Here is a 27377-nt window from a genome sequence, read left to right on the forward strand (position 1 = left end):
GCTGCCACACAAGATGCAGCTAAGGCAACATCCCAGGGGCTTGAAACTTCAAGCAATGTGGTACAGAATGCTTTCAGTTGCCCCACTTAAGGGCTTAGGGTGAAGCTAGAGGGGGAGGAGCCAGGTACACACCCTCAGATACTAAAGAGGCATGTTGCTAACCCAAGGAAAGAATAAAGCAAAGAACACCATTCTTTCATGCCTTTCCTCCTGTCCAAGGTGACTCATTACAAGGGTTTCCCTAGTACAAAGGCCAGTTAGGAGGAGGAGGATTAGAAAGCCAACTGGTTTGACTAATCCCAGCTCCTCTGCACTTCTGCACACACAAGATGTAGAATTAGCAAGGAGTGATCAGAAGTAGCTCCCCCATAGTGTTCTGAGTATCAGCAATGTGTGTTAACCTTGCCAGTGCTAGAACAAGACAGGCAACATCTTAATCCAATTTCCTCATTTTTAGGGGATTTGGGGGGACCTAAATTCTTTACCTATCTGCTACTCCAACCCCTAACTCAGCCCCTTGAATCTACCCATTAGCCATGGCCAGGTATAAGCAAACTATACTGAAATTCCAGTATTTTGCTCTAACCTCATCCTTCTGGCAGGAACTGGTGCCAGCCACATTGGCACTGTCACTACACATCCCATTTTAAGATTTAAGAGGACGTGGTGGGCTGTGCAAGCTGAAGACACCAAGACTGCTCAGTGATCCGTACAAACAGGTGCTTTACAAAGGCACAGGCTGGCTTTGTAAATTACAAGGAGTGGGGGGAAGACTTATTCTGCTTTCTACCACATATTGCATTTAGAAAGAAAAAAAAAAGGATGACAGTTGGTCTATGAATCAGGTATTTTGTTATAATAAAGTCCTTTACTTCCTCTAACAAGTTGCAAAAACCACTGATAAGAGGCTCTCACCACACATAATCACTCCTGAGCTACTCAGCACTGCAGCTCCCTGTAGTATTCTTTCCGTGAGGTTCCCCTAGCTAGCACAAGGTCTCTTCCCACCTATCACAGAAAACAAGCTGTTGTGGCAGTGGTAGCCATCCCCAAATTCCCCCCCCCCCCAAATCACTGCATTCCCATATTAGCTTATGTCCCCACAGCCTTACAGTAATAATAATGTTTAAAAAACAAAGGTTTTTCTCCTGGACTATGATTTTTATTCATGTAGAAATTTTTGATTTAAATTTGTAGAACAATCATTCAGCAATAAGTAGCTATGATAGGCATGTAGAATCTCCATGTTCAAGAACAGCATGCTGAATACCAATTCAAGCTCTGTCTGTAGACTTACTGGAGACACCTGGTTAGCTACCAGGGAAAGAATATGCTGTTTTGAGAAGGAACTTCAGTCTGGTGTAGAAAAGCTCTTATATTCTTTAAAAACAGGAGACCGTCTTATCTTTCTCCAGGGAGATAAGTAAGCCCCATCCACCAATAGAACTCACACATTGTGAAGCCTGTTTTGTGGGTTTGCAGCAACCTTCCCCCTTTCTGCCCCTAACTTACTCAGAAGACAGGCAGGGGTGGGTGGATCAGGAGAGGGACAGGATTGGAGGCAGGTCTTCAGTCTCATTTATTGGGGTCGTGGCACAAAAAAGGTTGAAGACCACTGCTCTAGGGCAGTGGTTCTCAAACTTTTTAGCATCAGGACCCACCTTTTAAAAAAAGTTTCACTTTATCAGCTGCTCAAGCCTCTGTGGTTATAAGGGTGATTTGGCAGCAGTGCCCTGCCCCCAGTAGCAGGTTTTTTAACCCTCAATGCACATAGCCTAATCTACCCTGTTATTTTCGCAAACCACCAAAAATTGGGTCTTGACCCACAGTTTGAGAACCACTGTTCTAGCGAACTCAAAGGTTCTCTTTGTCCTGTTACAAGCAGTAGGAAAAAGTAGAATACTTCTTGGACTAGTGCATCTGCTTTTTGCCACTTATAGTCTGCAAAGTAGGCATGAAACAGGCTTAAGGTTCATTGTACAGGCAATTTGATCTACAGGGTATTTGGCCTACGATGCTATGCCATCTGTTCTCTTAATCCAAGTGGGAACCTGTTTCCTTGATGTAATTTGGACAAGGAAGCAATTTAGCCTTGTCTGTTTCAGTTTGTTACCAGCAGAGTCACAGTCTGCACAGGTTGCAAAACTGCCTTCAAAACTGTCATTTGCTCTATTCCCCAGGGGCATGCTTCCCACATGTCAGGTTCACAGCTAGAACAGTCCAACAAGCATGCTAGTTATTCGTCAAGTTGATGTCTCAAGAGCCTAGGTCGTACATGCTAATTCATCCATTAGTGATGTCATCTCACTGGCCCAGACATGCTGTAGAGAGAAAGACTCCTTCCAATGGCTTCTTTTGGCAGCTATCATGCTGGATTCCCCCACTGAGTTTCCTCCCCAATACGCCATGCCAATATAGCCACATTATCAGATCACCTGTATATTTGTAGTTCTTGTAGCACCTAGCTATTTTAAGCACTGTAATAAAAACAAACAGGCAGGACAAGCCAGAGCATTCAGGTTCCAGGCATTTCTTCCCTGAACAAAAAGCTTTCCCTTCTTTGTTCAGTACCTATTTCTCTTCATCCGTCTCTTAAATTTAGCCCCAAGTCCATGCTAGGTACAAGATAATCACATAATCAATGGTGAAATTAGAGCTCCAGCATTTCAGCGGCTGCCTTGCTGCTTCAAGATCAGTAAGACAGATTGCACTTGGAATGGTGTGAAGGACAGCCTCAGGCCATGCTCCTCCAGTGGCAAATGCTTGCTAGGATCTGGTCGCTCGAGGAGGTCGCACCTAAGAAAGGAATTGGCATGATTTTAAGAAACTGGAGCAAGCCAAGCTTGTGGCATTCCCACTCCCCACCAAGCCCCATGCTCACATGATTGCCTCTTGTACTGGGAGTCGTGTTTGAAGCCAGGTGACAACCGTACTGCCATGTGATTCATACAGTCTGACCACCAGCGCATCTGTTCTGTCCTCAGCCTGGATGGATCCAAGACAAAAAAACAAACATGTTTGTTTTTTTTCATATTGAGCTCATAATATGAATGCCCACCACCCTTGCGATACAAGGGAACTTCCCCTCTCCCACTGGAAGTCACTTTTTTTACTCTAAGAGTCTGAGCCTTTTCTTTCAGGTTTCTGAGATTTAGGGCCAAATCCTATCCAACTTTCCAGTACTGGGGTAGCTGTGCCAATTGGGTAAGTGCTGCATCCTGTGGTGGGAGGATAGTTATAGAGGCCTCTACAAGGTAAGGGAACATTTGTTCTCTTGCCTTGGGGATGCATGGCAGCTGTACCAGTACTGGAAAATTGGATAAGATTGGGCCCTTAATCAGGTATCACCCACTCATATTTTCAAGCCAGTCCTCCCAGCCTCACAGGGGCAGAAACCTGCTTGTAAAAAAAAGAAAGCAGAGAGTATCAAGCCTGTTTATGTAAGGCAGCTAAGGGTAACCTGGATTATACTGAACTCTGCCTAGAAGGCATGTGTTGCCTTTTGTAGACTTGTGGACTCTTACCTGCTTTATAGTTTCTAGAACAACTGCTGGGGACTGCACAGATAATGCACTCCAGGTTGGAGGCTGTGCTAAGATGTTTGGCACTGTGTGAAGAGGGAAGTTCAGGTTATAAGCCTGACGAATCACCCCAGCCTCTTGGAAGGAACCTGTACAGAAGACAGCATTTGTGACAAGATGGCATTTGCAGTACACACACCACTGTAGTCAGTGGAGCCTTGCAATAAGGGGACTGCTTCCTTCCCTGTCTCCTGGTCATGCTTGGAAGATGCTGCTGAATCATTTACATGGATCTCTGCTCATGCTCTTTAAAGAGATGCTTCTCTGACTGGCTTACCCATGTGAGGCATCACTGCATAGGTAAACTGGTGGCGTCCAATATCTGCAGTGGCATCAGGTGACTTTGGTGCTCTTAACCTTCATGGAAAAAAAGGATGGCTACAAGTCATTTGCACGGCATGATTTTGTGGTTAATTTAACATTTATAGTAACATTGGTGTTATATCTTATCAGCCACTGGTTGTATATAGGGTGTGCTTTGGGTATTCCAGTGTTCCAGACTTGTTGCACAAGCATGTAATTTGTCTTCTTGAAAGTTCTCTTTTCCTATCTTTAAAATACTCTTCCTGATGGGCCCCATACAATTTTCTACCTATCTCCCATGACTGCTATTCCCTGCCACTACGACTGGTTATACTCTGTGTTTTAAAACAACAGAAGCTCACACACAAAACATACATTTCTTCCCCAAGGAACCCAAATTCTGTGCCACAAAATGCTGAGTTCTGCAACCTGTTTAACATTTTGCCATTTTAAATTGTGCTAAGCTAAACTCAACATATCTTAGGGCCAAATCCTTTCCAACTTTCCAGCCCTGGCTTAGCCATGCCAATGGGATGTATGCTGCATCCTGTGGTGGGAGGCTGGTTACAGAGGCCTCCACAAGGTAAGGAAATGTTTATCCAATTGCCTCTATACCAGCCATTTTCAATTGGTGTGCTGTAGCACACTGGTGTGCCGCGAATGGTCTGCAAGTGTGCCGTGAGAGTTTGGAGGAGGGTCATTTGTTAATAGGGCCAGTGGGGATGTGAGCTCCCCATCAGCAGCCTGGTGTGCCTTGTCAATTGTCAAAAAACTGATGGTGTGCCTCGACGAGTACATTGTCAGTGGGCCGTGAGACAAAAAAGATTGAAAATCACTGCTCTACACCCATTTCCTATGCCTGCAATTGTGTAGAATAATCACAACAAACCCAGTTCTGCCTTCAACATCCTGCATCCCTAATAACAGTAACTATGAAACCCCAATGTAGATCTTTCATTTACCATTCTTTATGTGAAACAGGCACGTATATAAACATGCATAACTGAGCTATGAGACACATTAATCTGCAATCGTGCAGCCAAGAAACACACCAACTCCTTGAGGACAGAGATGCCAAAACAAACCTCCAGAAAACCTGATAATTGCCAGGCTAACTGCTGCAACTCACAGGGAAAGGCTCATCACGTTGCTGTGCACCGAGCAGCCATATTTACAGTCGTTCAGCAGCGCAACCCCAAAGCCGTGCTCGGACAAATCCATCCACTTGTGGCTCCACACCTGAAAAAGAAACAACCAAGCTGGTGTTACCCAATGTCACCTAGAGGTTAGCGACGTTTCAGCATGCCAGAGGGCAATTAAAGGGAACGGAACTGGAGAGTTAATGCTATCGTTTGCATAGACTGCCTGCCAGAAAAAAACTGGTAACACAGCCTCAAAAGAGACAGTGTCCTTCACCCAATCCAACTGGAATCTGCAGTATCTTTACCAATAAGCAATAAACTAGGGCTGTGCATATTTACACTATGACACTATAAGCAGACAATATAAAAACAGTCATCCACTAACATCCACCTAGTCCAGTGGTTCCTAAACTGTGTGCCACAGCACCCGAGGGTGCTGGAGTGAACTCACAGGGATGCTGTGGGATATCCCTGGCAGTCTCTTCTTCCCAGCTCTCCGGAGCACCACTATCTTGGATTGAACAATATCTCATGAGATCCAAGATGGTGGCGCCCATCTTCTCTGCTCTCCCAGGCAGCCTCATCTTGGATCATATGAGATCTCATGCAATTCAAAACAGAGGCACCCATGAGAGCCAGGAAGAAGAGGCCGTTGTAACAGGGTGCCATGACCATGGAAAGTTTGCGAACCACTGATCTAGTTCAACAATCAGCTTCCACTAGCAGTCTTGTTTTTGCCTCAGTCCTCAGGCAAGAGCACGCAGTTAGCTCCTCACCTCAAACCGAGCCCAATCCCAGGATGTGTTCCAGTGTGTCGGTCTCTGCAAGTGGCCAAACTGTATTTCATATGTTGCATTTGGGCTCCGAACCTTTACTGGAAACTCCACCTTGAGGAACTTGTGAGCTTCGTTCCAGTCAATCTGTAGAAACCAAGATGTCCACGGGAATTATATGTGTGCCCTTGGATGAGGGGCCAACATATTGTTGGCCTCTTCCTCCATAGCTTCTAATGCTTTCAACTGTTCTGAAGTTACCATAGGAATCTTTACACAAATATGAATATTACACAGGAATATTTTATAGGCATTTTCCTCTCCCCTATAATTGTTATTTAGATTCTGCCTTTTCTTTTTCAATTTTAATAGTATCTTGATTACATATATCATTTGCAGTTTTGGTGTAAGCTCCTGTGAGCTGCCCTTTGGGCTGGAAAAGTGAGATACACCCATCTTGAATAAATACATAAAATATACAAAATCAGACCCTTGGTCTTTTTAGTTCAGTATCATCAGTGCAGACAGGCAGCAGCTTTCCAGGGTTTCAGAAATTTTTCTCTACCTGGAGATGCTGCCAGGGATTGAAGCTGAGATCTTCTGATTGCAGAGCATATGTTCTACCACCAAAATATGGCCCCTCCCTGCTCTGATGTCCCTGGCCATCAAAGAACATATTCACCATGCTTAACATGTTGTTCCTGCTAGCCTGGAGATAGAGCAATGAAAGGCAATAAAGCCTTGACCCCCCCCAAACACCCTCCCCCCTCATACACTGCTCACACACTACACTGAGTGATTCTCTCAGCCTTAAAGGCTAGAAACTTGCTCTCTTTTAATTACTAAATGAAAGCTTAGATTCTTATTAACTCGTACATCAAGAGTACATCAAGGCTAGAAACATGCTCTCTTTTAATTACTAAATGAAAGCTTAGATTCTTATTAACTCGTACATCAAGCATTCTGAACAAACAACCTTTGCCCCAAGAACCCTATACCATTTGCTAAAGAGGTGAGCTAACTGTCAGCTTCCCTCATTCCCCCTCCCCCCCATTCCTGATCCTCCCTGTTATAGTTGCATGTGGTTTCATGTTTCATCCACAGGCCAGAGCAAACCTGAGTCTGGAAGCGGATGCAAGGGCACGTTGCATCCAGGATAACCTCTTGGGTAAGGACACTCTTTTCACTGATCTTCAGGGAGAATGTCACACTGCCTCGTAGTCCCCCTGACAGGATGACTTCTAAGGGTTTAAGAAGGTGCACAATGGGCTTCCTGAAAGAGAGAGCGACAACTATATAGTCTGGAATTCGCAGACTTGGTTCTTTCAAAAGGTTTTCAATACGGGGTCAGTTCTTGCTTATCTACATCACTGGAGGTTTTATGCTGCTACAGTTTTGATTGTTTTAAAAAGGCAGCATGTTTTGCTATTTGTTTCTTCTTTGGAGTTTTTTTTTTTGCTGCTGTTTTTATTATGTAGCAATTTTAAATATTTTGAATTTGCAAATTGCTTCAATTTCTTTGAGGAATAGCAAGATACATGTTTTTAAACAAATATTGCGCAGAGAACTTTGCTTTAAATCTGATATCCATGATATCTTTATCAATATCTGATATCTTTATCAGTATATAGCATCCTCAATGCACAAACTGCTTTACACAGAGTGAAAGACAAATCCTTACAGTCAATCCTAGGCCTTACAGTCTAGATATTTTCAAGAGGAAGACAACAGAGGGGTGGAGGCAGGGATAGGCAGGAGGCATATGCGATTCCTTCAATTACATCTACAGAAACAGGGCAAATATATGCAATTAAGTACATGTACCAGAAACAGTGACTGTAAGGAATGGGAACCAGTGGCCTCGCTAGGGGGTGCAGGCCGCACCAGGTGACTCAAAGGGGCAGGTGACACCACTACTCACCAAAAAATTTTAAATCTTGGTATTTTCAAATAATACCATGTTATATATCAATCATGTAATTTTTTTGCACAATGCAATAATACAAACCACATTGAAATATCTCTATTCGATCAAAAGTTCTAGCCAAAAAATCATCAGGGGCGGGGCAATAGTACATCACCACGCCCACTGCCCAGGGCATTGCCCCACCCACTGCATGGGAGGAGGTCCATCATAAGGGTGACATGCTGGCCTCCTGCACCAGGTGATGCAAACCCTAGTGACGCCACCGATGGGAACTAAGCTGTGGTGCTAGCAGTGCTAGAGGTTTTGGGTTAGACCTGGTTAAGCGGGCCACCTGATGGGCATGAGTCCTCAACTAGTGCCCAATCTGGCTGACCTCTGATGCCCTCCTCAACTCTCTCCAATACCATCCATATTTAACCTTCAATTATATCCTCTTTGTTTTTGTCTTATTTTTCAGGCTGAAAAAGTAGCCAAGATGTTTAAGCCAAATTCTGTAAAATTATAGGCTGGACCATATGATTTGCATTTCCAGTAGCTGAGATACTAAGCTAGAAAGAGAGAGGATTAATTCCATCCTCCCTGCAAAGAATTACTCTCCACAGTTACTTTACTGCTGTCCACAGGACCAAGAGACAGAGACTTCTCTGCAGCAAGCAAGACTTTGCTATCAGAAATACTAAACCGTACCAATTCATTGCCAGCTATTTACCTGGTCTGCAAGTGATAATCCATGACATCCCAGGCATCCCAGTACAATGGAACATCATCAAAAATCACAAACTGGTTAGCACAGCAGCCTCTGGGAACCGACTCTCTGAAACAAAACACACAGAACAGTCAAGGAACTGCACAGGAAACGGAAAACAATTTACCTCTGGGTCCAATTTAAAGTACTGGTGTTGGCATTTAAACAGAAAAGGCTTTAGTTAAGAACATAAGAAGAAAACCACTGGATCAGACTAGAGATACATCAAATACAACATCCTGCTTTCAATGAAAGCCAACCAGATGCCTTTAGGGAGCCCATAAGTAGGGCTGACAACAACATCCCACCCCACCCAAATTCCAAGATACATTTCTTCACACCGCAGAAATGTACAAGAAGTACCCCTCAATGGAAGCACAACCAGGAGGGAAGATGGGTAGACTGCATTCAACAATACACTGAGGGGCAGGACTATTTGTGATCACTGATCAGGAATCCACAGCTGGAACTGAAACCAATGGCTGCCATTTAAGGCATGCATTGGATTGAGGGGCAGACTAACTAGGCTTTTGTGTTTCAGGAGTAAATGCTTGATGATGAGAACAATAAGCATTCATAAGAACATTCTGCGTGTTCAAGCACTTCAAAAGGTTAAGTAGTCTTTATACCAATCCTACAGTACTGTAATCCCCAGGCTGCAGATTGGAAGAGTGGACACCAAGGCTGAAAGGGAGTAGCATGCTCACTACCATCTAGTGACTTCACATCAGGAAATCTGCATTGGGACCTCTCTGTTCACAGCTAAATCACACAGTCCCTACATTAACTCTCAATCTAGCTGGCTGAATCTAGAATGAGGCCTTCATCACTGCTTGTTTTAATCCATAAGATAACTCCAGACCAACTGGAATGCATTTACAGAGGATTAGATGCAGGTTCCAATCCAGTAATCCGTATCTGGTTTAAAGTTACCTCTTTGAATGCATTAAGAAAAGGGATGTCACACGTCCCATAGAATCCAGACGAACTTGGACAATGCCATTCTCCATGGTAACAGAACCATCCGTCTGAGGAGAAAGTTTGAAGAACAAATCACAATCCTCAGATTCTCCCACATTAACCAAACCATCTTGAATCTTCAGGTATGCTTACAACAATTACTCTGTGGTCCAAAATCTTTAATTTGTTAGAAATTGGTTTCCATCCAGATAGAAAGTAGAAATAAAGCAAAGAAAGACTCTCTAGCCCACCACTCTCTTTTCCAAACTTCCTCTTATGCTGTGTTCTTCTTTTCCTTTTCAAAGCTACGGAGAGGAAGAGGAGGAGTGGAGGCATCTAGTGCACTGCCAGACAATGGGGGCAGCAATCTGCATACCACCACAACTGCTGGGAGGTCTCGAGCCAACTTTAGGTGGAAAATAAGATGCTGCACATTTCTTTCACCCCTTCATGCATCTATGTGCACTTGAAAGCAACAGACATACTCCTAGATAACTTCGCAGTGCTACTGAACATTGTAGAACTTAACACAGAATGACTTGCCTTGGTTCCTCTAAATATGTAATCTAAGAGTTTGGGGACTGATTTATATATAATTCTAGGTTTGAGGGGGCTTTGAAAAATAAAGGGGGACAGGCACACCTTTGGGGGGGGGATGCTCCAGTGTCCCAGGGCAACTACAGAACAGCTTACCTCTTTGGATACTGTCACAGGATGTGGAGGTGTTAATGGCTCTTGAATGGCACAGTAACCCATGCTGGGAACTGTCACCAAAGCTAGGAGAAGTAAAAAAAGAAGGAAGAGTTTAGATCTATTCTTAATGGAATAACATTTACCAGCCCAAAACAGATGAATTTGCTCAGTGGCCTAGAGACTGTATGTCTGTTCCTAGGACTCTGGGACATGAGGATGAAGGGACCCACTTGTGAGGGCAACATGTGCACAATAACGTGCAAAATGGCACAGGCCCTGCAGACAGGAGCAACTTTATGGAGTAAACTGAGGACTAGGAAGAGGACCCTGTTGGTTGTGAAGACAAGGAATAGGGAACCCAGACACTACAGAGGAAATGGGACATGACGGGCAAGAGAAAGCAAGAGGGGATAGGGAGTAGTGCTAGGAGCTGTTCAATGGACAGGGCAGCCAAAGGAAGTGGGACAAATTAGGCTTGCCCTAAATTCCTCAATCAGTAGAACAGGAACAGTCGTGACCTTTTCTCACATAATTATTGGGAGGACTCCAACGATTATAATACACTTTGCACATGGAAATATGCACAATAATATTAGTGGAATCTGCTTCCAAATAACTTGCTTAAATAATGCTAGAGCATCATTAGCACCTAAAGTTTCAGATTCTCCAGTTCCAGGTTTGGAGATTACTTCAGTCCGTTCCCATGGCAAGGTGTTGACAACGAGGGTGCTTCCATTTGTCTCTTGACCACTCATCAACAGGTCTCCAAACAAAGACTGCAGAGCATCTTTCAGAAGACCGGCTCCAGCACTGCGAATTTCTGGGCAGACAAATGGAATTCCCATTAAGAAGAGAACCTAGGAAGCGGCTTCCTACCAAGTCAGACCATAGATTCACCTAACTAGGATTGTTGACAGTGGTTGGCAGCAGCCCTTCAGTAGTTCAGACAGAAATTTTTGTCTGCCTTGCCTCCCAATAATGCTCTGCCTATAGTCCCAGTGTAAGGAAGTGAGTTAAGGCAGTATACATAATGGATAAGGAACAGATTGGGAAGCATACATATTGGGCAAGGCAGCATGTGCTCTAAAGGTATTAACACAAGGGAAACAGAAAATCAAAATAAGGAAGGGGAGAAGTGGGACAGTTCAATTGAGAAGTATTGCCCAATTAAAAAAATGTCTTATGAGAACAAACGTTCAAGTTTTAATTTGTAGAAATCTGGATGAAAGTACCAAACCGATCTAAGAAAAGCACATGCCAGTGCAGAAGACATCCTCTTAAAGGAGGCATTGCCCCTCTTCTCTCATGGACAGGGCAGAAGATTGCACTTTCCAACTTCAACTTTCTAAGTATGTACTAAAAATGTAAAAACAAAAAAAGTGGAATCTGCTAATGAGGGCAATGTTTACTCAAACCAGATGTGGCTGTTTTTTAATTAATCTAAATAAAAACAACAACAAATATTGCAACCATAATTTTAATCTTTTCTCTTCCTAGTTACCCAACTAGTAAATGAAGATCCATGCAGTTCCACTGGAGAGGAAATACTGGAGCTGAGCCTGAGTATAGCTATGGGTTCATCGGGCAGCTTTGTGCAAATGATTCCCCCTCTCAGAGCCTCGTCACTCAGCCCGCTTGACAGAACTGTGCTGAAGATGTAAGAAAAGTTAGTGCTCTGCGGTCAGGGCAGAGTTTTAAATCTAAGCCAACTGGATGTTTAGATGTAAACACCTCCAGTGTCCCTCCTCCTGCTCCCTGGATTTGAAAAGAAAGAGCAGAACAGAGAGGAAGTGCAGAGGACAGAAGTGATGGGCTAGCATTAACCACTCTAGCCCAATCCAATCAACTTCTCCATACCTCCTCTTCTGCTCCTCCATTCTCTTCTGCTCCTCTTTTCAAATCCAGGGAGGAGCAGCAACTGAGGCAGTGCCTAGTAAGAGGGGGACGAAATTTGGTGCCTAGCCTCAGGTGTCAGGAGACCTTGTACTGGCCTCAAGAAAGTTAACAACCAAAATCAAACATAGCTAATCTGTTGCAGTAAATCCTACTGAATGACTTCTTATGCATTCCCTCACCTCACCTTACCTGAATAGTATCTCATGGCATCCTCAGCGACTAGTTGAATACAGCTACCTGGCAGTACATCATGGAACTGATTCAGTAGCAACAACCTGAGACAGAAGAAAACAGAAGTGCATGCGAGACCCAAGGAAGAGAGGAACTACCTTGTAGGGAACTACTGCACCTCAGGATCAAAAAACGGTTCATGTTTCTTAATACCTTGAAAACTGCCTGGGGCCTACAAACAGTACAATAGTCATGCCCACCAGGGAGCGCCCCCCCCTTCTGAAGGATTTTTATCTCTACATACACAGATTTCCATAATCAATTTGGAATATGAAATAAAATACGGATTTCTGAAAACTTAACTTTCATTTTAAAACTAAAAAGCAAGTTTCAAGTTCACATGCCCACCAACATATGCCCAATGGATGGAGGATATTTTACCAGTATTTGAGCAAATAGCATATGACGTCAGTTGCGCATGGACATATTTGAGAATATCTGGATGCTATTCCTCAATATAATAACATAAGGTGCATGAAATATGTTGATATGTAGATTAATTTTGGTCGAGTATATATTTGCTTTTTTCTTACATTATTTTTCCTTTATGTGTTAACTTCTTATATCTATGTAATGCTCTTTTTTTGTTTTTTTACTCACATAGAACAAAACAAAGCATTTAAAAGTTTCAAGTTCACTGAGTTAGATATTTGGCAATGTGATGTCAGTGTTTACAAACACTTTCAATTTCTATGGGGAGCCCACATACAGTCACCTGTATTATTTATTTTTATTTATTTGTTCCCTTTACATCCTGCTTCCCCCCCCCCAAGGGTGCTTTCACCATCAAAGTGCCCCCACATTCTACTAGTGTCAAGAGTTACATTCAAGGCCTTTACCTCCAGAGATATTGCAGTTTAGCAGATGGGTACGGGAAAGAACTTCTCATTGACAAAGCAAAGCTACTGAGAATCTCAACATCATGGAGTAGGTGTTCAGACTCCCGGTTCCCCTTCTTAATCTGATCTCCAAAATATAAAAAACAGGGTTTTACACCAACTCAAGAACAGATTTATAAACAAGATGAAAGACAAGTCATTTCTAATCATTGTCAGTGATGATCATTACTTGTGAACTGGTAAGTTTATTATGAATGCCCCAACAACCATAGTAAATGTCCAAAAATTCAGATGTATATCAGTGAAGGTTGACAGTTATGTAATACACAATATTCAGAAAGTGGAGTGAGAAATACTGGGTTGTGTCTAAGAAAATTAGAATTCCTAAGTCAAACAGACATCAATTAATGTTACATTAATTTCAACAGCACTTAATGATGCTTAACTTCCTTAGGATACAAGCCACATACTTTGGGGACATTTCCAAAATTTGGGAGAGATTGTTAGCATTCACATGCTAATGTTTATTTTTCACTACATTTTGGACCGTCACTGTGATATACATATTCAGCGACAGCTCTATTTTAATCACCAGTCACAAGAATAAAGTTATAAGCTTGCAGTGAAGCTTTCTGGAACTCTAGACACAGAAAATTCTGAAGACCTTTAGACACTGAGCGTTTCATGGTGGTAAGAGTTATTTTCAATGGTCTAACAGGTCTTCTGTGATCTTTCCTTTTTGCATACACTAACCTGCCCATGGGTGGTATATGTGCCATTATGCAGCTCTAGAAACAGTTCTCCAACCCAGGTACACAACTGAGCCTTTTCCAGGGCAGAAAAGAAGCGGTCGGGTGTGGACATCTGAACTCTGTAAGAGAGGTACAGTAACTGGGCAAACTACAGCAGTAATCTTATTGAGAACTAGGAATCAACACAACTCCCAGCCTGCAAAACAGGATCCAACTTCAGGAGTCCAGCAGACAAGATGGGTGAATTGATGGCCATGGTTCCTGCTCTTTCCTTGCTCAGTGGCAGCCAATCAGAGCACTGTTATTCTGCACCTTTTTTTCTTCCAAACCAAACTGGAAGGAAAGAAGGAAGCAGAGGGTGGCATGACAGCGGTGTGCAACCAATTCTGAATGTGAAGGGAGAGAAAGAGGAAGCAAGGTGAAGCATGGCAGAAAGTTAAGGGAGTGCTACAGCTGAGGGGAGTAAGTGGATGAGCGGGAGGCTAAAGGAGTTCACTGAAAATTGGGGTACATGGCCAAAGAAACCCTTCCGAAGCAAAAGTCTCTGGCAGAATTTACCTTATCTACTATACAAACTGTGTGGGCCTGAACCTCAAAACAAAATAGGGCAGCAACAATACCACAACACACCTGAGGTCAGGTTGCAATCCATTTCTGAATCCCAGTCCACTTGTTGAAGACCTCAGAACTACAGGACTGGCTTGCCCATTATCTCTAGTTAGTTGGCAACCTTCAGTCTCAAAAGACTATGGTATCGCGCTCTGAAAGGTGGTTCTGGCGCAGCGTCTAGTGTGGCTGAAAAGGCCAATTCGGGAGTGACAATCCCTTCCACACTGGGAACAAGTGCAGTCTCTCCCTGGTCTGTCTCCCTGGCTATGGGCCTTCCTTCTTTGCCTCAGTCTGTTGGCCAAGTGTCTCTTCAAAATGGAAGAGGCCATGCTGCACAGCTTGACTCTAAGCAGGCCGCTCAGAGGCCAGGGTTTCCCACCTGTTGAGGTCCACTCCTAAGGCCTTCAGATCCCTCTTGCAGATGTCCTTATATTGCAGCTATGGTCTACCTGTAGGGTGCTTTCCCTGCACGAGATTCCTCTGATCCTCCAAGAGCCTTAGCAGAAAGGGTTATTACCGCCTGCTACTGTTATCATCTTCCTCCCTGGAAAAGTTCCTTGTTCCTCACCCATAACTCCAGCCTCTCTGCTGATGCCTCAGTTCCCCTTTACCATTCAGAGAAGTTGTTCATTTACCTCACACTGTACAACCACAAACTGTGTATTTTACCTTCATTTCACTTTTGTTTACTTAAAGAGGCACAGATGGAATTGTAAAGGAAGACTGACCTGGGTAATCCATCTGTATCCTTCATTCTCTTTAGCCTGTCCAGTATCTTCTGCGTTGGGCCACCTCCCCCATCTCCAAATCCAAAGAGAGCAGCACTATGGTTCACAAGGCCCTTGTCCCTATTATTCTTCATGGTTTTTAATATCTATAAGATATTTTAAACATACAGTACAGGATACTCATACACTTTTTCATCGAGAGTTGTTAATATGAGGCGTTTTGGTTCAGGAGTTGGACTTAGACCTGGAAGTTCAAGGTTCATATCCCTGCTCTGCTATGAAGCTTCCTGGGTGACCGTGGTCAGTCACTATTTCTCAGCCTCACCTAACTCACAGGGGTGTTGTGAGGACGAAAGGAGGGTAGGAACTATGTATATCACCCTGAGCTCCATGGAGAAAAGGTGGTATAAAATGTGAAAAAAATAATAATAAATAAAGAGTTGATGTAGAATCTGTTTTATTGGGATTTGTAGCCCAAGGCACAAAACAGGCAGAAGATGGCAGGGTACACAATCTCAGATGCTGCCTTTTCACTATCTGAAGAACTGCTGGAAACTTATTTTCCAGATCCCACCATATAACATTACATCAGTGATTTTCAACCTTTTTCACCTCACGGCACACTGACAAGGCACTAAAATGGTCAAGGCACACCACCAGGTTTTTGACAACTGACAAGGCACACCATGCTGCCAGTGGGGGCTCACATTTCCCATTGGCCCTATTAATAAATGACCGTATCCCAAATTCCTGTGGCACATTGGTGGACCACTCGCGGCACACCAGTGTGCCACAGCACAGTGGTTGAAAATGGCTGCATTACATGTACTCAATTGCTCTTGCTTGGAGCAGGACCATGGAAGGTTGCTTCACTCACCTCCTCCACATGACCAACCAGCCCATAGGAATCTGCAGGTGGAAAGTGGGCCAAGACTTGAGAACCATCAATGCCTTCCCAGAAAAAGGTGTTGTGCTACAAGAGAAGATTTCCATAGAAAATCAACTGCCTGTCCAATCTGGTCAGACCCTGCCAAGTTCAATGAATTTACTTTCAAGTAAGTGTACACAGGATTGATGTTTTCCTCTAACAAAATACATTACTGAGAGTGATCATGAATTGACTTTGTTCAATTAGATATTGGAAATATTAAAAACAAGAAGGCTTATTTTATCGTATGTGGTGGATATCCGAAAAAGCAAAAAAAAAAAATTGGCGTCAGATAGGTACTCCGATGAAACAAATTCTAAAAGTAAATATACAAATGAAACTAGAAGCCTTTTTATTGGGATTGACAGAAGAATGTATGGAAAAAAACGTTGAAGCATTATTTTTATATATAACTAGTGCGGCAAGAATACTTTTCGCTCAACAATGGAAGACATCAGAAGTACCCTCAGTGGAAGAATGTTGGATAAAAATTTTGAATTTAGCAGAAATGGACAAACTGTTGCTTAAAGAAAAATCAGTAATTTTTTTTGCAGAAAATTGGAAACCCACTAATTGACTTTCTGTATATGAAGGAAAAAACAAGACAATGATTTGCAGATTTGAGGAATAAGAATAGTGGAAACAAACTTAATTATAGAGAAAAGATTAGTGATGATGACAAGTATAAAAAGTTATGACTGAGATTGGTATTATGTAGTCTGAAGGACAGAATAGATAAGAGTAGGAATACAAGTAAATAGGACATACTCTTCATACTCGCTACGCTTTACCTTTAGATAGTCTGTATGTACTGTATATGTACCAAATGTACTGTAGATGTACTGTTTGTTATTAACTTGGAAATTAAAGAAAAATTTAAAAAAAGAACTTTGGCTTTGTTCATGCCCGCTACCCATTCAGTAGTTCCACACTGAACCAAAAGATATTCTTTTACCATCAGTTTGTTTGTTTATTTTAGGCCCCAATCCTAACCAACTTTCTAGTACTGACACAACTGTGCCCATGGGGCATTTGCTGCATCCTGCAGTTGGGGCATAGTCAGGAGGCCTCTTTAAGGTAAGGGGATGTTTATTCCCTTACCTCGAAGCTGCACAACCCTTACCATGGAGCTGGAAAGTTGGTTAGGATTGCACCCTTAGACATTTATAACCTAGCTTTTAAAAACAGTCTTCACAAGGACTCTGCCCACCACAACTGCTCCTCTTTCCTCATTCCAGTCCCTGGGATTGGAAAAGCAAGATAACAATGGTGAAGATGAGGAAGGCTGAAAGAGAGGCAAGTGATGTCACAGACATTCTAGCCCACCATTCTCTTTTCTGCCTTTTTCACTTTTACCCGCTTCCTTTTCAAATCCAGGGAGGACATGACAGAGAGGGCAGATGTGTTTGATACAGCACCTCAGGCACTGGGTTGTCTGAATGCAAGCACACCTGGCCACTTCTTTACACAAATAAGAAAAAACCCAACTCACCGGGAAAGTGTTCACAAGGTTCCAGCTAAGCTTCTGAGTCAGGAACCGGTGTATCCCACATCCACACATCACTTGGGGTAGTTGTGCTGAGTAGCCAAATGTGTCTGGCAGCCAGAACTGATCATGAAAGAAAAGAGTGTGCAAGGGGGAAAAGAACAATTGTAGACATCTGTAAAAAATAGACTGGATTTGCCTCCATTTAGCTGACAACAGAACAGATTTTCTGGTTAACAGACTTTAGTTCGTGCTGAGAGCCACATGAGTTCATGTGGACATCTGAGCAAGCCACTTTTATAAAACGAGGCTGGAGGTCACAAAATGGTATCTTAGTTGATCAAAAACAATATCCTTGGGTTCTCCACAACCACCAAAAAGACACAGTTTGAAGCAACCCACAACTTGGCAGTCATGCTGCAACCAATGCCAGTTTGGAACATGAGTAAATGTTGAGTGTGGACAGATCAGAAATGGCAGTTACCCCAGGAGTACACTGTGATTTAAGTACTCCAGGAAAACTTAGGGGCTAGGAAGACAAGCATGTACCTCAGAGCACGTCTTCCCAAACTCCTGCTTGAAGAATTGCTGTCCTTGCAGGAATTGACGAACCATGGACTCTCCACTGGGAAGGTTCCCATCCTGGGGGATAATCATAAATTTGTCACCCTATGCTGGGCTTCAAGTTAATCAAACTTTCCTTTATCTAGATTAGGCAACTAGTCCTTCACATAAATCTTAACTAGGAATTAGCCACATCTTGCCACTGTCTACGAGAAGAACAAGCAATATGAAGCCTATAGAACAATATGAATTTCCCTTTCTTTACACAAGAAACTGCAAATTAGGTACAAATAAGCAGACAGCAGGCCAACTTTCGCAGTCTCGAGTCATGATTATTACTAAGACAATGATAGGCAAAAGGTGCCTTGTTCTTACCATTTCCACCCAAGTGCCCCCAACAGGTATAAAGCGCCCCTGTTTTGCAAAGTCTTGAATCTTAGCATACAACCCAGGATAGTGGGTCTTCACCCATTCAAACTGCTGGGCCTACAGAAAGACAATGGTCGCATACATTATCAAGAGTAGTAATGTTTGTACACACTTTTGGCTCTAATGTGAACAAAACAAGTTGCAGATTGGTGTGGGGCAGTGGGGGGAACTCCTACACACCCTATGCCCACCCCACCACCTCAGCCAGTCTCCAGTCCACCTGCTTCCCTTACTGTTGCCACCTCCTTTTCTTGCTATTAAGTTTAAAAAAAATAAAAATAAAAAAAGAGGAAAGCAGAAGAGTGTGAGAAGAGTAATAACCTAAGGACGCTCTGGGCCACCACTCTTCTTCCCCACATCTTCCACTTTTCTCTTCCTGTTTTTTAAAATTAGTTTATAGCAGAAAGAGGAGGCACAAGCAAGGGATGTGTGCATGAGCATGTGCACAAACGCATGCGCAAGCAAGGAGATCAGGAAGAGGAGATCAGGACCTCAGACAAAGGGGCTCAAGCTGGCCCTGGATCCAAATTATACGTATAAAATCAAATGAGAAACAGATGTGTGCATACATATATAATACCTGTGAACAGACAAAGGTGAATGTCGGGTTCTTCTCCATTAGGTGTACGACAGTCACCCAGCTGCGCGCACATTTCCGGATAGTCTCCTCATAAGGCCACAGCCAGGCTATGAAGAAAATGGTAAGCAGAAGTTGTGAAGGGATTGGGCTGCCTCAACTCCCATGCTGCTTGCCCATGCAAGCCCCTGGGTTCTCCTGAGTCATCCAAGCCCGCCCCTGAGCACACACACTCCAAAAATCAGGGTAAAAGTTCTTTATTATAACTGAGGTTAGTACTTTAAGTAGCTGCCACCCAACTAGTGGGCTTCTCAAGGGCAGCTAGAGATGTCAGTACACACATAGCTACAGGAAAATAAGGAGTTCACTAGTTCTATACTACATGCCTATATACACTTACATAATCCTTCCTTCCAGATGTTCAGAGAAGCAGAATTTCCCCTTGGCATTTGCCAACCCCAAAGGGGACCAAGAGCTAAGCCTCAGCAAAGCTTTATCTCACCACCCGCCAATCATCATTTCACAATCTTGCTGAGTCATGTTTGTCCCGCTTATGCTGCTCAATCAATCATACACTTGGGTCCACTTTTGCCGTCAGTCCAATAAGAATGCACGTACTTTTCTTCCATAGCATGATCTCATCAATTACACCTGTGTGTTATCTCCGAGCCCTGGTGCTGCCCTTCTTATTCCCAAAGCCATCTGGCCTTCTGGATTTCTTCTCTTTCCACTTCAAAGTTAACTCTTCCTCCTTCTTCCTGCTGCTTTACACCTTTTCCACTCCATCACTCTGCCTGACTATGCAGTTCTAACTTCAAAGGCATAACTTCCTTTCCCATGTTTACCCTCTATGTTAAGTACTCTCCCTCTTTATCCTAACCTGTCCCATCACCCTCTTATATATTAAATAATCCCTTATAATTCCAATTCCCCTTAAAACCCCATACACCACAGAAGTCATGGTCATGTTTATTTTCAAGACACCTGCAGAGTTTATAAATCTAGGTAATGTGCCCCTGAGGCAGAAGAGATGCACCAATTTTCCCTGAGGCACCCAATTTTCCATTATCTTTCCAGATCTAGAAAAGCAGTTACTAAAGATATCAAAATGTCATTGGCCACATGCAAGATTGGTGTACGACTGAACAGACATAATTAACGTGCTTAATTCTGCAACCAGAAACCCCAGATTCCAAGATAAGTTTACCCACACTCCAAAAACATACAGCAATTATCCCACAACTAAGTACAACCACAAGGGAAGCTGGGTAGGTGACATACAACAAATACACAATTATTGTTTTAAAAATCCCTTGTATATGGGTAGTAGCAAGAGAAAATGTACCACCCCTTTATTTTATCTAGCAGCAGCTGCCCCCTGCTCTTCCTCCTCCCCTCTGGATTCAGTGACAGAGAGAATAAAGCAGAAAAAATGTGTAAGAGAGGAGAGTGCTAGGAGATGCTCTAGCACTTCATTTACCTCTCCCTCCACGCTTCCCTTTCCACTTCATTCCCCTCTTTCTTCTCGAATCTAGAGCGCAGAAGGAAGTGCAGTGGAGGTAGAGGGTATAGGTGAATGCACCCCACCAATGTGACACCAGAGGTAGCCACATCAGTCAACCTCATGGATGGGATGGCCCTGACCCTATTAAAACAGACCCTCTCTGACTTTCTTTTTACCTGTATTTTAAACCTTTTCTCCACAATTCCCCAGCCCTTGCATTAAATATAAAAGCCAATTGTGATAGTCTTAACTCTGCCAGCACTACTGGACTTTATACCAACACAAGAAGAACATGAAACCATCTTAATTTCTGCAAATATCCATAAGGTCTTCCTATTAAGCCTTATGATTCCTATCCTATGTGCACGTACAATTCTTTGATCACAATTTGCAGCCATATTCTACCTTTATTCCTACTCCCCAACCTCCAAACCTCTCAAATAATCTGTTTCTATTCCACCCCAATCTCTGCCAAATAGTTTCAATTTTTCTGTCAAAAAGTCCAAACACGGAGACAGAATTATGCTAAGTAAGCATAGACTACTTACTTGCAGATCACTGTCTCTGGTCGATATCTTTCACCCACACAAATGGGTTTCACATAAGTTAGATTTCACTTCCCTATAATGAACACTCTTTCCAATGTGCACCTGGCAGCCCAAGGCCAGGTTGAAAATTATCCCCCCAGCGCCCACTTTGCCATTGAACCAGGTGAAGCTATTACCAGAATCAATGTGACAGTGGCCCATTGCATGGACCGTATGTTGGCTCTCCCCATTCTTCTGGTTGAAGATAGAACAGGCCAGCTCATGAACAGCAGGAAAAGTGGATGGGTTGGTAACATCACACAGGTTCACCATCTGATTGGCTACATAAAGTGCCTGAAAGCTCCGCTGGTTTTCTTCCCCAAGAAGCTAAATGAAAGGGGAAGAAAATAATAATTCCATGATAGCAAAAGCAGTACCCAAACATTATTTATCTCGACTTGGCACAAACTTGCAATATGACTGCCCTTCCTCCCTCTGACCTCCATAAAGAGGTTCATCTGATCTGAAAAGCTGGAAAATTGACTGGTTTTAGGAGTCGAGTTGGATGCATCCAAGAATCACAGGTGGGACCCGGTGATGTTACAAAATGGCACAAGCTTTGAAAAAATTAGGGAAAATTCAGGTGGCAGGGTAAAGAGTGAAGTGCAAACAGGGCCATTCTGGGCAAACCGGAAACCCCAGCTGGGGTCCTTCAGCTTCTTATAGTGAGTGCCCTTATATTTCCAACTGCCTGATTTGCATTTATAGCCAGACATGGCAATTGGGTACATATGCACATTTGTTGTACACAACAGCACTGACTAGTGTCATTTAGAAACAGCTCCTTGTCCCTGTGATGTAGCATTAGAGCTTTCATGTGCCCTGGGGACCAAAGTCCTAGTTCATTTACCCACATATGTTGACTAGAGTCTGGAAATCCTATTAGCAGCACTGCTTCTTGGTGTCCCTGGGATCTCAATGTTCCTAACTGATCCATGACTAGGAAGAAACTTTGCTGGTGCATAATTAATCCAAGTTATCTATTACACAACCAAGTAAATGTATGGTTTACCTTGACCATGTCTAAAAGAATCTCAAAGTCAACCAGAAGCTCATGGACATCACGGTTGAAGACTACTAGCTCTGCCTTGTGCAAGGTGAACTTCTTGTCCAGATCAGGAGGTGCAATCATGCTGTTTTTCCCAGCTCCAAAGAGGCCATTGCAAGCAGCTTCCACATAGAGGGTCAAACTACAGAAGAAAGGAGATACAGCAATCTCATCGTGCTCTTGTTTACCACAGGGGTAGGGCTTTCTTACCAATGCTGTGGCACCCCTGACCATGAAGAACCATTAGGCCACATCCCCATCCTTCTCTCTCTATTCCTAAGTACTACAGCAAGCCTTCACATCTGTCCTGGTCCAGTCTGGAAGTTTCATGTATAGTGTAACTGTGGATTTTACTTGTTTTATAAATAAAATATTTTCTAAATAAGAACTAACAACAAAAAATGTGGTGCCTCAAATTTGCTAGGTGCTAATTTGCTATAACGTTTACTTACTTAGAAGCTTAATAAGTAAGTAAGTAAGCAAGCTTTACTTACTTATGTCGCTTAGAAATTTATATATATTAACACATGCGCGCGCGCACAGACACATATATACTGCGTGTGTGTATGTGTATAGTCAGACACAAAAATCTTCCGGAACAAAATGGACAAAATTAGTTCTCCGGGTCTTGCCAATCTGTTCATCCTACCAACCTTCTCAGAATCCAAGAGCGTGACTCCCTGAAGCGCTGGGGAGCTTCTTTGCTCACCTGTGAGGATCAGCCTCTTTCAGATTGTCCACCAGAATGTAACTGGTCTTCTCACCTTCTTGAGTCAAGCCCTGCCAAAGACAAGGGAGATGCAGAGAAAGAGATTCAGCAGTTAAACTCTTAGCTGCAATGCATTAAAAAAAATGTTTATTCCATAGGTGACATCACTTTCTAGAACAGCTGGCATAATGTTCCAGCAGAATCATTTGCTTATAAGTGATAAGGTAAGAGTGCAGACAGACATCTCCCTATAGGAGCCAATGAATGTTTAAGAACAGCCCCACTGGATCAGGCCATAGGCCCATCTAGTCCAGCTTCCTGTATCTCAGAGCAGTCCACCAAATGCCCCAGGGAGCACACCAGATAACAAGAGACCTCCTTCTGGCGCCCTCCTTGCTTCTAGCATTCTGACATAGCCCATTTCTAAAATCAGGAGGTTGTACATGCACATCATGGCTTGTAACCCGTAATGGATTTTTCCTCCAGAAACTTGTCCAATCCCCTTTTAAAGGTGTCCAGGCCAGACCAGGCCTTTTAAAGGCATCCAGGCCAGTTTCTCTGTTACAAAGCAAGCTCTGCTCCTAGACAAACCCCTCACCTACCTTTCTTCCTCTGTTGTCACACATATCTGGCTCTGAATTCTGCAAGCATGTTGCCTCCCACCCATGCTTGGAGCACACCTCTGGATTTTTCAAAATACAGGCACCTGGCATGTTTCTTCTCTTAAACATTTATTCAGTACTTAGACTGAATCTACGTGCCTCCAGCTCACCTGAACAGGTTGGGCATCTCTCCAAACCATTCCCTCTCCATCGCTTTCCCAAAGAAGGTGCACTTCCTTTCCAGCCCATTCTCTGGGGATGCTGAGTTCTATTTTAAACCAGCAGGTCTGCCACCTGAAAGAAGCAAAACACCACTTTCACAGTGAGATTCCTTCCAGTGCAAAGGATTTTGAATTTCCAAATGCAACCTCACCAGATATTGCTATTTATTTATTAATGACCACCCAGCACTCAACCAGGAAAAAAAACTCAAAGGCTAAAGAGCGCATTAGCAGTAAAGAACAAACTAACATATATAGCTGCTCATTTTGCATTCTTTATTTCAGTGTTCCAAATTTTATCTTCTGGTTGGCTTTGAGATACAGATATTGAAATTGCTTGATTAGCACACACCACTTTTTTCTGACATCATCAACTTCATGTGACATGACAGTCAGTTTAAACATCCTGGGTCCCTTTAATTCTTCCACAAGGGAATACTTACGTGCTTCCAAAACAGTCCCCTACTTTTATAGGTAGGAATTCTTGTCTGATAGCTTCATCATATGGGATTCGTTGAGCAGTTTTAAAACAAGAGAGAGATGCCAATGGGCAGGTATCACCAAACAATCTGCAGTTGAAAAGGAGGGAGTAAGGTTATCTGCTTATTGAAGTGCTGCTAAATGCAACTTCCTGACTTCTGGAATCACATTAGTTGAGCCAGCAAATGGCAGGCCCTGCCAATATCGTTAAATTACTGATATAATATAGCCAAAATGAGTCATTAAGGAAAGTTTAGGGTGGTTATAGAAACAGTTGAAATTTTTCAATTGCTATTTCTCAATCATTCTTCATCAAAATTTGGTCAGATGATATCCCTTACCACCTAGATCTGACCTGCTGCTCTTATGCAGTGGTTTGATGGACAAAAATCAGCAAATGATACTTTTCAGAGCATGGAAGGGAAATTGTTGCAGATCAATGCCTGTTCATGAGACAGATAAGAGCCAGTTCACAATCTGGCAACACTAGGAAAGCATGCAGCATTTCCCAACATTTACCTCCTGCTGTAGTACTTTGCATGATCCACCTACTGGAAGTACCACCAGAAGTAACAGTGATTATGTTATCGCCAGTTACTTGTGGATTGAGAAGCCAAAAGCAACATAACCAACATTAGTAAGAGGCTCAGGACAGGAGGGCTTTTTAGAGTGTGTGAACAATATGCTTTGGAGCTCTGCCTACCAATGTTTGTTGTAACACGTCACTTGTCTCTCTGCTGGGTAGCAGACCTCCAGAGGTTCCACAAATACCACCAGACACCATCTCAAGTACACTGGTGGTACCCTTATCTCTTGTTGAGAAACACTGTGCAATATGTACAATAAAAACACAGGGCTCTCAAAACATTCTTCAAATATATCTTATTTTTCCAAATATGGCACCATTCTTGTACATGACACTAGACAAGAATGAGACCCCTGCCCCAAGGAGCTTCCAATCTAGACAGAGGGAAACTACAGAAGAAGGGGAGGGAAATGGAGAGAGAGAAGTAGGCCAAATAATATGTGCTCCTTTCAGTTACACCCACTTAACTTGTCTCTCTGCAAGAACAGGGAAAAGGAGGTTGAACCAAAGTCTTACTTATATTGTACTGCTTTGAGGAGTTGACATGACTAGGATTACCAGATAAAAAGGGGTGGGGGGGTGAGAGAGTGCCTATACCTTTAACCATTGTACAGAAGAGGGTATTTAGGCAGGTGCAGCTCCACCTGGAAGGGTTTAAAAAGCTGCACCTGGCAAGATTCCCTCTTCTATACAGTAGACAAGATAGAAGCACTCTGTTGCCCTTTAGATCCGGTCATCCTACTGGCTCGAAGATGGGGACAGGAGCCAGGTCTGGTATGTTAGTTGACACAGAGGTGGAAATCCTGGCTCAGTTTTTCCAAGGAGGGGAAAAGGTAATTCAATTGACAGTTGTGGGTGGCTGAAAGGTGGGAGAAGGCAAATTTGAGCTGAAGCAACCAAGCGTCTTATGTGGCACCTTAAAGACCAGCAGCCGTTCCTTTCACCACAAGTTTTGGTGGCACCTTAAATAGGGTTAACAGATACAAAAGGGGCCAGAGTGCCTCTATCGTTAGCCATGGTATAGAAGAGGGAATTTGGGTAGGTGCAGCTCTTTAAACCCTTCCATGTTGAGCTAATGGTAGAGGTGATCAGGTCACCTTAATTATCCCCCATATTGCAGCTGAGGCTGAGTGGGAGCTACCTGAGGCCACACTGTGCCACTTCCTTCCAGATAAATATGCTTAGGAGTAGGGTTGCCAGGTATAAAGGAGGTCAGAGTGCCTCTGCCTTTAGCCACTGTTTAGAAGAGGGAATTTTTGTAGGTGCAGCTTTTTAAACCCTTCCATGTTGAGCTGCACCTGCCTGGATTCCCTTTCCTATACCATGGTTAAAGACAGAGGCACTCTGGCCCCTTTGATTCTGGTTACCCTACTTATTATGCCCCCCTATTGCAGCTGAGGCTGGGTGGGAACTGCCTGAGGCCACACTGTGCCACTTCCTTCCCCCCTATGCAGAGGAGTAGAATTGCCAGGTATAAAGGGGGACAGAGTGCCTCTGCCTTGAGCCATGGTATAGAAGGGGGTTTGGGCAGGTGCAGCTCTTTCAGCCTATCTATGCTGAGCCGCACCTGCCCACATCTCCTCTTCTACACCATGGCTCAAGGGGGAGGGCACTCTGGCTCCCTACTTACTGTGCCCCCCTTTTGCAGCTGAGGCTGGGTGGGAGCTGCCTGAGGCCACACTGTGCCACTTCCATCCAGGTAACTATGCAGTAGGGTGGCCAGATACAAAGGGGGACAGAGTGTCTCTTCCTTGAGCCATTGGGCAGGTGCTGCTGAGCATGGAAGGGCTGAAAGAGCTGCTCTGCCCACACCACGGCTGAAGGGGGCACTCAGGCCCCTCTAGGCCAGCCCTCCACGCACGAGAGCAACAGGCTCCCTCCAGCCTTTCCACTGCGTGGGTGGCAGCAGTGGGGGGAAGGCTTTAGGGAACGGACCAGCACCTGCCCCGGAGGTTGCAGTCGGTGAAGTAGACCTCGGAGACGAACTTCTCCCCCCGCTCGAGGGCGGTGCGGCGGTGCTTCAGTACAACCGGCTGGGCGTCCGCCATGCCTCCTTTGGGCCACAGAGCGGCACGTCTTTTTTCCCAGTGCGGCACCCAAAGAGCTCCGCCGAGGCACAGAGGCGGCCACAAAGGTTCCGCCCCGCCTGGGTTCTGCCCTGGGTGAGAGCCACAGCTTGAGCCTTTAGTTTCAACGTTCCATAGAAGCGTCTGCCCCTAGTGGCCAATGGGGGTACTGCACTCCTGAGAGCCAACCTCTACTGTGTGAGGGCTTCCACTGCATGCCTTTCAAGGCAGCTGCAGGGATTCAGAGTCTGGGCTCCAGTTCTGCTTCAGACCCTCACTTAAAGGTGAAGCCTCTTCTTCTCTCCAGTCCTCTGCTGGCACTTGGCCAGCAGGTTGTCCTCTCAGCCAACACACTGCTGTCATAGATTCCTCAGTCTGCGGAACTCCCTGCCACAGGATGTGGTGACTCTA

General features: G+C 43.8%; 1 protein-coding gene across 1 annotated transcript; it reads right to left on the reverse strand.

The window, feature by feature from the left end:
• Positions 1–1151: 1151 nt before the first annotated feature.
• MAN2C1 (mannosidase alpha class 2C member 1) lies at positions 1152–26963 on the reverse strand. Its single transcript, XM_066635019.1, has 26 exons — positions 26842–26963; positions 24278–24403; positions 23784–23907; positions 23012–23082; positions 22267–22444; positions 21392–21581; positions 19167–19273; positions 18533–18643; positions 18143–18235; positions 17600–17716; positions 16057–16152; positions 15180–15325; positions 13844–13961; positions 13091–13212; positions 12210–12295; positions 10774–10944; positions 10125–10207; positions 9405–9499; positions 8436–8540; positions 6916–7072; positions 5803–5946; positions 5014–5123; positions 3859–3938; positions 3525–3670; positions 2882–2985; positions 1152–2796 (listed from the first exon to the last, which is right to left on the reverse strand). The coding sequence occupies exons 1-26, from the start codon at positions 26946–26948 to the stop codon at positions 2667–2669; spliced, it is 3117 nt and encodes a 1038-aa protein (XP_066491116.1). The 5' UTR covers positions 26949–26963; the 3' UTR covers positions 1152–2666.
• Positions 26964–27377: the final 414 nt, after the last annotated feature.

The sequence above is a fragment of the Tiliqua scincoides genome, chromosome 8 (genome assembly GCF_035046505.1).
Source record: "Tiliqua scincoides isolate rTilSci1 chromosome 8, rTilSci1.hap2, whole genome shotgun sequence".
NCBI classification, from domain to species: Eukaryota; Metazoa; Chordata; class Lepidosauria; order Squamata; family Scincidae; genus Tiliqua; species Tiliqua scincoides.

Bases quoted from the DNA above. Each gene is read 5' to 3' on its own strand.
- MAN2C1 (XM_066635019.1), bottom strand. From the start codon at position 26,948: ATGGCGGACGCCCAGCCGGTTGTACTGAAGCACCGCCGCACCGCCCTC. The intron at 22,445-23,011 runs GTGAGCAAAGAA...TTTCTTCTGTAG, and splicing joins AAAGAGGCTGATCCTCACAG to TTTGACCCTCTATGTGGAAG. The intron at 2,797-2,881 runs GTGAGCATGGGG...TTCCTTTCTTAG, and splicing joins CCAGTACAAGAGGCAATCAT to GTGCGACCTCCTCGAGCGAC.